The sequence below is a fragment of the Biomphalaria glabrata genome, chromosome 12, assembly GCF_947242115.1.
Source record: "Biomphalaria glabrata chromosome 12, xgBioGlab47.1, whole genome shotgun sequence".
Lineage (NCBI taxonomy): Eukaryota > Metazoa > Mollusca > Gastropoda > Planorbidae > Biomphalaria > Biomphalaria glabrata.
In genome coordinates, this window is record NC_074722.1 from 4,752,206 (window position 1) to 4,762,349 (window position 10,144).

The 10,144-nt window shown below is 37.0% G+C and overlaps 1 protein-coding gene across 1 annotated transcript; it reads right to left on the bottom strand.

Annotated features, from left to right (window-relative positions):
- Positions 1-6,355: 6,355 nt before the first annotated feature.
- Positions 6,356-7,441, bottom strand: LOC106077043 (ultraviolet-sensitive opsin-like). Its single transcript, XM_013237832.2, has one exon. It carries the CDS (start codon positions 7,439-7,441, stop codon positions 6,356-6,358), a length of 1,086 nt encoding a protein of 361 aa, XP_013093286.2.
- Positions 7,442-10,144: the final 2,703 nt, after the last annotated feature.

The window sequence follows — 10,144 nt, forward strand, 5'->3', positions numbered from 1 at the left end:
TTAACAGTATCACCAAGCACAATGATCTCTCTAATTTACTATAATTAATATTAAAGGAAAAAATAAAATAGGAAATCATTATCTATCTATCTATCTATCTATCTATCTATCTATCTATCTATCTATCTATCTATCTATCTATCTATCTATCTATCTATCTATCTATCTATCTATCTAACTAACTATGTATGTATGTATGTATGTATGTATGTATGAATGTATGTATGTATGTATGTATGTATGTATGTATGTATGAATGTATGAATGTATGTATGTATGTATGTATGTATGTATGTATGTATGTATGTATGTATGTATGTATGTATGTATGAATGTATGTATGTATGTATGTATGTATGTATGTATGTATGTATGTATGTATGTATGTATGTATGTATGTATGTATGTAAGTAGCCTATGTGTGTATGTATGTATGTATGTATGTATGTATGTATGTATGTATGTATGTATGTATGTATGTATGTATGTATGTATGTATGTGTGTGTATGTATGTATGTATGTATGTATGTATGTATGTATGTATGTATGTATGTATGTAAGTAGCCTATGTGTGTATGTATGTATGTATGTATGTATGTGTGTGTGTGTGTCTATCTATCTATCTATCTATCTATCCGTCTTTCTGTCTGTCTATCCATCCATATATCCATACATCTGTGAGTACTCGTCTCTGAGCAAAAGTAATCCACTTTATTTGTATCACAAAGTATGTAAATAAAACTATTGATTAAGGCGGAGAGGAGGCCTAAATAGGAGGGAGGGGTGGGGAGAACTGATACCTGAATATATGGGCCGGACCAATTCAACGTAGATATTGGAATTACTTGACCAAGAGAATTTACGGATGATTCGTTTAGGTTGTTACTGTTATAATTAAGACAGAAAAAATGGGCCCATTGCAAAATAACTAATATATAGCCTGGGAACAAATCAACGGGCGTAATAACAATAATCTTTATTATCCGTAAGGAAATTTGTCTTACAATTTGTGCATTACACCAAACAAAAAACATTATAACTATAAGAAACCAAAGTGTTAGTCTATTATATATTTACAAGAGCCCTAACTCATTCTTAACTATTTCTTGCAGTAAATTAAACAAAATACACAAATTTAAATTATTATTACTTACCTTCTGGCTTATGTAGACGAGTGAAGAAAAGGGGTGGGTAGATTACAGACGCGGTCCGCATGCTACCCTCCAGACCGTTTTGTGTGGCACGTGGATGCCAACAGAGATTTAAATATGTAAATAATCTTTTAAACTTCTGTCTACTGTTTATATATTTATAGTATTTTGTGATGTCGATTCTGATTATGAAGAGGCCAAAGAAAACATTCTCTATAATTAAAAAAAAAAATTCACCTTCACCAACCCTTAGTCTGTTGGGGCACCACACAAGATCTATCGACAGTCTTTCTCCATTTTTCTCTTTCTTTTGCTTTGGATAGAACCTCTTTCAATGGCAGGTCCATCCATGTAGTTTTAAGTACGTGAGAATTATCCTGATAGGTACTTAAGACTAAGACTGATCCTTATGGAAAATTGCTGTGATTACAAGGACTCTTTTCTCATACAAGGAGGAGGACTCGCAGTGGCGTAACTAAGGGGGGGGGGATGGGGGGGAGAATTTTAAAATCCCCCCGGGCCCCCTAGGAGGGGGGGCCCCCAAATGGGTGTCCGAAATTTATTGTAAATACATAAATTAATATATTTGATTGACAAATAGTGTCAACGGGTGTCTTTTTTTTTCAACATTTATGGATTAAATTTATCACAAAGACTAAACCTAGATCTAGGTCTATCAGTACGTTGACTTTGTTGACATTTTAAAAATATTTTTTCCCACAGAGATCAAAGTTTTTTTTAAAGTTAATTTTACATTTTAAAATTTGTTGCCACGAATAAAACTGCATTATATACATCAAATTCCAGGTATCTTGTTACCTTTACTAATAATAGATCTAAATGTCGAGTATTTTATGGCTACACTAATTAACCTGGAATCAAAATTTACAAAATCGAGTATAACAGATCCAAAAGTTATTCTTAATAATACTAGAATAGTCCATTATTCGGATTTGGCGTCTATAATTTCAGAATTAAACTTCACACTCGAGTTATTACCCCTCTATTCATCGTTCCTCAATCCAATGGAAACTCTATTTTTATTTCCATCTAATCCTTTTGCTTTCGCACAAAACATAAACAACAAACAATGACGTAATATCATATAATTTTAGCACATCATTCCTTTTGAAGTTATTATCACACCCTTCCTTTTAAAGTTCTTAAAAGTGATATCTACTAGCAGGGCCGCCCTATCATTTGCGGGGCCCTATGCGAAACGGATCGCGCGGGGCCTAGTCTGGGTAGGGATGAGCATAATGTCAAAATTTTTTTTTTTTGAATTAGAAAATAGGCCTACTTTCGTCTTTGCAATAAATTTTTATCAAATGAAAGCTCGCAATGCTACTTTTTATTTAAAGGCACCCCAAAATTTCAATTGCGTCTATTCTTCAGGAGATTTGAATAAATTCAAAAAAAGTTCAGGACTTTATCGTATATTTTGCCTTTTCATGAGATTTCCTGGAGGCCCTGGAAAATCAGGAGGTCACGAAAACCCTGTTATTTTATATACGTTATAATGGTTTAATTTAATAATGTACACTTAGAATTAGCGCGGGGCCTATGAAAACGCGGGGCCCACTGCCACCGCATAGGCTGCAGTGGCCTAAGGCCGGCCCTGTCTACTAGGAACTTTAACAATTCGTCCACTTCTGGTTGTCTTGACTGGCACAACAAGTTCTCTAGACGTTGGTCTATAACTGTCTGTTTCGTTTGTTCCAACAGTTTGCAGTTCATTGTCTTCATCGGTATCCTAGTACCCAGAGATGTCTTCATCGAAACTCTTATTCAAAAAGCGTTGATTTCTTCTGTATGTTTTTCCATCGTTTGTCTTTATGATGTAAGATCTGGGTGCTGAATGTTTTTTTTTTATGACAACTGCTTTCTGCCATGTTTGACCTAGACGAACTCTCCGACAGAATAATCTTTAGGTAGTCTTGCTTTTGCATTGTATTTCACTTTGCTTTTCATCTGTCGTTCGTTGAGTAATGTCTCAGCATTTTCAGCTACCGATGGTTTCAATAGTTTGGGATCAGTTGGAATGATTCCCTGAGTCTTCTACTCGTCAGCAGTTGTGATGGTGCATACGGCAGTCTGCTTATCGGAGTATTTCTATACTCGAGCATAACGAGATATGGATCTTTCCCACTTTTGTATTCTCTGAATCCTTTTTCTTGCGCACAAAACATAAACAACCAACAATGACGTAATACCATATAATATTAGCACAGAATCTTCTTCATGCTGTGGAAAAGTAAGAATTTTTTGCCTATCTTGAATTCTGGTCAAAGCTCCTGTGCCCAATTAATATAGTTCAGAAGAAACTACAAAATTCTGGACTGCATATACGGGAAGCTGCTAAAGAAATTAGTACCCTTTCATGCTTTCTGCAAAATGATGAGAAACTGACAAAAAAACAATCCATCGAAAAAGCAAAAGAAGGTAGTGAATACTATGGATTCCCTGTAATCAAAACAACCAGAAGAAAGAAAAGACTTGATGGGAAGTTGAGTTCTAATGTAGGACTATCAATAGAACTGCAATTCAAACGTGTTGCGACAGAAGTGCTGGACAGATTTCATATGGAGATGAAGGGCAGATTACAAAGGCTGGAAAGAAAATGGATACCTTTGGGTTTCTTCTTGAACCAAGTCACCTGTTACATGAAGACACGCTTATGACAAACTGTGCTACTTTTCCTGTTTGTATGATGAAATAAATGGCAAATCGCTTTTTCAATGATGTCATTGATGCACGAGCACTTTTCATCAACAAACCAGTACTACAATCACCAATAGACATATTGAGGAAACAGGCTTCATATGGTAATTACGTGTGCTCAAACTTTGCAACCTCCTCCGAATACTGCTAACTCAGGCCACTTCCATTACGTCATGTGAGAGATCATTCTCAAAGCTCAAGTTCATCAAAAGCTATCTCAGGAGCACAATGACACAAGAAAGGCTTATCATGGCTTTAATGTCAGTGAAGTCACAAATACTAGAAAGTATCGATGTAGTTGATGTTATAGATGTCTTTGCTGCACAGAATGCAGGACGTGAAGCGATATCAATTTAGATTTGTCACTTGTGCATTATTTAACTAATAAATAAAGGTATTATTCATTAAAAGAGTCTTGATTACTTTTTGTTAAGTTTACTGATATACTGAACCAATTGGATTTGGGGCGTATATATTTTTGCGTACATTATCCCATGTCATATGTCGAATGTCAAAATGTAAGGGGCCCCCAAAGAGGTCAATCCCCCCGGGCCCCCAAATCCCTAGTTACGCCCCTGAGGACTCGCAGTCAATATAAACATGCAACGCCAAGAATGTCAACATCAAGAATAAAATTTGTGACTCTAACATTGAACTTATGTGTGTCACACTTGGGCCTTACTACTTGCCTAGAGACTTCACACAGGTGTGTATGTGTTGTTGTGTACATACCATCGACACAACGATTGCGACGGACGTAATTCTTGATATGCTCCAGAATGTAGAATCAAAACACCTAGGATCTGTTTGTATCGTAACTGGAGAAAAGCCTTTTAAATTAAATTATATGTTACATAGGTTAGGGTTGAAAAAAATAGCCTTTACGAAAAATAACTTAAAAATACAAAGGCAGACTTTTGCAATTTTTTTGAAGTAATGTTTCTAATATTGAACATCAAACATAACCTCATGATGTTTCAACAAACCTTTGTATAATGATTAACTTTTCAAATTTAATATTCATGTGCAACCAGTAAAATTTAAAAAAACAAAACATGTACGTTATTTGCTCTACGAAACAATTATGACATATATACTATTGAAAGTTCAGTACTATTCAGAAAATCATGTTTTTCAAGAATATCATAATCTTTCTGTTCGACTCTTAATGAATGCCTGTGACTAAAAGACAGTCACAGAAAAATTGTCGCAAAGCTGAAACCCCCCAGATACTGACTCTAGAGGACTTGATAAGGAAGTAGTGTACCGAATCTCATGGGGGGGGGGGGGGGGGGGTGAAAGCAACAATGTAGACGTTGTATGCCTATGTACGTGTGTAGCGGATCCAGAACTTTGGAGGTGGATTGGGGGGGGGGGGCATTTTTTTCAAACCCTAACTGTATATTTTCTTTTCTTGAGGATTTGAATAAGAGATTAACCCTTTACAAAACAATTAGATCAATTTAAGATCAATTACAATTAGATATTCATTATAAGACATCGGTTAGGCCAGGTTCACATCTAACTTCACATTCACTTTCACCTATCCTTTGGTCTGCTGGACCGCTGGGGCACCACACAAGATCTGTCAACCTTTTTTTTTTCCATTTTTCTCTGTCCTTTGTCTTTGATAGAATTTCATTCTGATGTCCTTTCTGCCTTTTTACCTGCCTGGATGGACCACTTCAGAGGCCGATTTTGAAATGTGTGTTTCCACACAAACTATCTTTGTAATCTTTTAATTAAACAAAATAGAAATGTTAACAAATCAAGCAAATGCATAAATCTAAAATGCTTCGCTAGTGGTCTCTGTAGATACTAAATGGTTGTGAAAGTTGGACACTGAACGCTGAGGCTGAAAAAAGAATCCAAGCCTTTCAGAGTAAATGCTCCAGAAAGATGCTGGGTATCAGATACCAGTAAAAGTAGACAAGTGAGTAGGTACTGTTACAAATGGACGTATATTACATAAAAGTAACTAAAGAGAGTTAATGTACGGCTAATCATTTCTTTAACTCTTTTTAAAGAATAAGAGTCTTTTTTTACTATTTACAAAGAAATATTTGAGTCGAATTTAATTTTAAGATGATTATATTTTTAACAAAAAAACTGTAACGGTCAAACCAGAATTTTCACTGTGCAGCCAATTTGGTAGTATTTTTTCCCCAAAGATCTATTGAGCCGTTTTCGAAATACCTTTCCAGTGTTTTATAAGATAAGATGATTCCTGAGCCTATGAAGAGTTTACAAGCTGATAGGAGAGCAATAAAAATATAGGACAAAAACGTGGAGAATTATTTTCAGGTAGCTAGCTACTGTTAATTTTTAAATATTATTTGTTTTATTTATTTAAAGAAACAAACAAACAATATTGTCCACTTTTGCAAAAGAGCATTTTTTCCCAATCACATTTTCTCCTCCCTCCTGAGCATCATCTGGTGAGGTTCGCTATTATATACCATCGACTATTATGGTATGGCGCTCATAACGTTTCACCGCTTGATGGTAATTTAATACTTTGGTGTCGTTGTATTTTGGTCTTGCTCCTATCTTTAAACCCAAAGAGTGACAGAAAGACTGCTTTGAACTGAGAGCTCATCTTCAGGTAGATGCACAGAGAAGAGCTGCAGTTAATGGCCTCAAGGTTGAAGACGAAAGTCCCGCATAGCAAGAACAAATTCTGGTAGCGGCCTCCTACCATGTAGTCGTGCTTGGACAGCATAGCTACCATGTGAATGACCACCGGCGTAAAGCTCACTATGAAGACCACAGCCATCGAGATCACCATCTTGACCACTTTTTTATCCCTGTTTGACACGGCCTCGTTTTGGCCAGCAGACGACGTAGCCTGACGCCATTTTGATTTTTTGTTCAGCTTGTACACCAGCCCTGAAGTGCAAACGATGACAAAAGCAAAAGAGGACAGCTGAAGAAAGGTGCTGAAATAAATGGAAAAATTTTCAAGATTAGCGCCATCAGGAATGTATTTAATGCCAAACACTAAGGATCCATCTTCTTCGAGGCGCGGCGCAATGTAAATAGCCACATAGACGGGCACCACTGATACGATAACTATCAGAAAGATGAATACCACAGCAATAATTGTTCTCTTGCGTGTCAAAATTCGTTTCACTTTTAAGGGTACGGCAATGCACAGATATCTCTCGAAGGTGATAAACGCCGTCAACCAACCGGAAATGCGAGTGAAGCAGACGTGAGGCCAGCCTGCAGTGACGTGTTGGATGTCAATAAAGCTGAAGGCAGGCAGGGCGCCCACCATCAACGGGTTGTAGCATATGCTCATCCAGATAAGGCTAATCAATCCGCAGACGTCCGCCACAGCAAGCCCCAAGAACGGAATATTGATGGTGTCTTTAAATCCCTGCTTGAAGAACACAGCAATGTTAAGAAGATTCAAGATGACTCCGACGAAGCTGATGGCCCCGATCAAAATGGCATAATTGACAAAGGTAACGAAACGCAGAAGAGCTCCGCTGACGGGGTCTGAACTCAGCTCGTCCAGTGAGAGAACGTTTTCTGTTGTGTTTGACAAAAGATATGATTTCATACTTTAGATAATATTGCGAATGAAAGTTATTTCAAACAAAACATTCGCATATTTTTTTTCAATTCGCTTTCTTTATTTATTATGGGTGCATTTAACTCATGTATTTAAATTTGAGAGACTGGATTCGTTTCGATCATTGTTTACTACATATCACAGGGAAACGAGACATTTGAAATGGAAAAGGAGGCAATAATGCTATTGTTTTGTTTCCAATTTTTAGTCTTAAAAAGTTACTGAGCTGGAACTGCACAAAGTGTGTAGCGTCTGTTAATGTTCACCTCGAAGCATTAAATACATTAAAATTCCATTATGTACTGTCCCGCGCATTTCGTTACGCACAATTTAATAAGTAGATTCTAAGTCAAATGGTGTTGAACTGAATAGTGAAGTGCTACGCAATTGGATATTATTACATGTCATTTTGGAGCCACTTCGCCGCGCGTGCTTCTAAAGATTTGTCGATTTATCCTTAAAAGACATTTTATAATGACTATCGAATTCTATCACTTTTTTTTTGGCGGCAATTTCCAAAGTCTTTTGTCAAAACGTAATTTATAACGATTAGGACTTTAGCAAACACTTTATCTGAACCTTTTTTTAAACAATTTCTTCTGATGGTTTATACACCGTGGCAATTTAACGGTGTCAATTATTGGCTCTGCCTTAAAGTTTTAGTATAAGAGAGACAAAAATGAAGATGGTTCATTTCTATTCTATTTGTGGGTGAATTTCTCCTAGAATTGTTCTATACTCTTTTTGCGTTTGTAATTTTGGTTAAACATTTTTTTTAAATACAGGAGGTGAATTACGTTGCCAGTTTGTCAAATTGTTACGTACTGAGGCTCAACCGAGTTACTAAAAATTACACTGCAGTTTCATGAGACTCTGAATTTTACTTTCTGTCTTTTGTAAGAACCGTTATTGAATTTTCAATTTATCACAAAATCGGTACAATTATTTGCCCATATTTTCATTTCGTGAATAAATTTAAAATTAAACGTTTTACTTCTAAAAAAAAAGGAAGAGAATGATGTGCTTGTATTTTATTTAGCCCAACTCTGTGACTCTCGCTTTAAAATAGCTATTGTTAACCAGTGCAAGTGATCGACATTTTAGAGCATCCAGGAGAAAAAAAAAATCAAATGGTATATACTTAACTTACTTCAGAAATAATCAAGGAAACGCTATAAAGTTGAACTCAGGCACCAGCTTGTCCTTCTGGCATAGAGAGAAACAGCTGGCTGCAAATGGCTTCTTAAATCAGACAGCTGGTGACACAGCGGGTCACACGTGAACCAAAAAAAGCCCTTGTCGATGGGGCTTCTTCTACTACTTCTTCTGCGTTCTCATTTTACAGGTCGGAGGGTTCAGATCAGTAATCCTAAACCGCGCAGTGGTTTCCAGATCAGGCAGTTCTCAGTATAGTTTTTGTTCTATAGGAGGGTTTTGGGGCCAGAGTCTAGGTGCTGAAAATGAAAAGAAAACTTAGACCCCCAGGCGGACTACCGTTCTATCTGCATCAGTGGTGGCGAAATTTCTAGGCTCGGCCTGCGTGACATCAATAAATAATAATAATAATCTTTATTATCCATATGGATAACCTTTCATTCATCTTTAATGTTCTGACTGTCGGACACACAAGTAATAACAAGAAGTTACAATCGTTCAAGTAACAAACTTATATTGCAAGCTAAATCTGTAAGTGGGAGTGCGAAACTAATACTGTTAAATGGAAACTGTTTAAAAAAGTTTTGGTTTGTCGCCACGACAGCATTCCAAACGCTCTTCATAAGCTTAGGCATAGGCAAATTAGGCAGCGCCTATGGCCTCCAATGGACCTCATTCACCAATCGTAAACAAGCAACATTTTGCCACGTGGTTCTCTATGTCTTCTATACATATTACTCAATCCATAAAGGCTGTCACGTGATACTTAATTTTCATCGTTTTATCAATATTATCAGGTGGATTGCGTAATTTGTATCTTCGTATCTTATAAGATAGAGACGTTACTTCAAACAAGAAGATGATAACGTCCTAAGCGTGTCCTAGGTCAATCTAGTCATGCTAATCATTGACTTTAATTCTGCCAAGTCATTGCTTTTCCTGGCTGACTCAGGCAACCCATTCCATGCTCTAATAGCACCAGCAAAGAATATTCTTTACGAATCTGATTAGTCTCAGAAAAAAAAAAACACGCTATTCTGCATCAACGTGGCGCTCGTGTGGAAACGACCATTAGTGGAAGTGGTTAGACTAAATGAATAGCAAAACAAAACTCCCGTGAGGGTGACCACGGGTAGGCGAGAGTTTACCCATTGCACGGAGCGGAGTTGAAAGAGAGCTCTCACGACCCTGTCGATAATCCATGCGCCGTTCCTCACTAATGGCGAGTCCTCCACGGTTAGCTTGGTACAACATAGGAAAATGGCGCAAGTCCCCGGTGCACTCGGCCTTCGGCCATGTCTAGCCCATCCGCCCGGGGTGCCAGATGCATCGGAAATAGTAATGCTTTACATAGGCATTGACTTGGGTCTCTTCCAGACAGAACGGTGGTTCACGCAGGAACTCGTGGTCTAATTATGAAGACTAAATTAAAATAATAAAACAAAATGTTTCTACTAACACAAGATGGTTAAAACAAAAAACATTTACAGAAATAAATCATTTAGAGACAATCTGGGTTCAATTCAGCGTCTGAAT

What these genes read in the sequence shown, in the direction of transcription:
- LOC106077043 (XM_013237832.2), bottom strand. Translation starts at nt 7,441, where the DNA reads ATGAAATCATATCTTTTGTCAAACACAACAGAAAACGTTCTCTCACTG.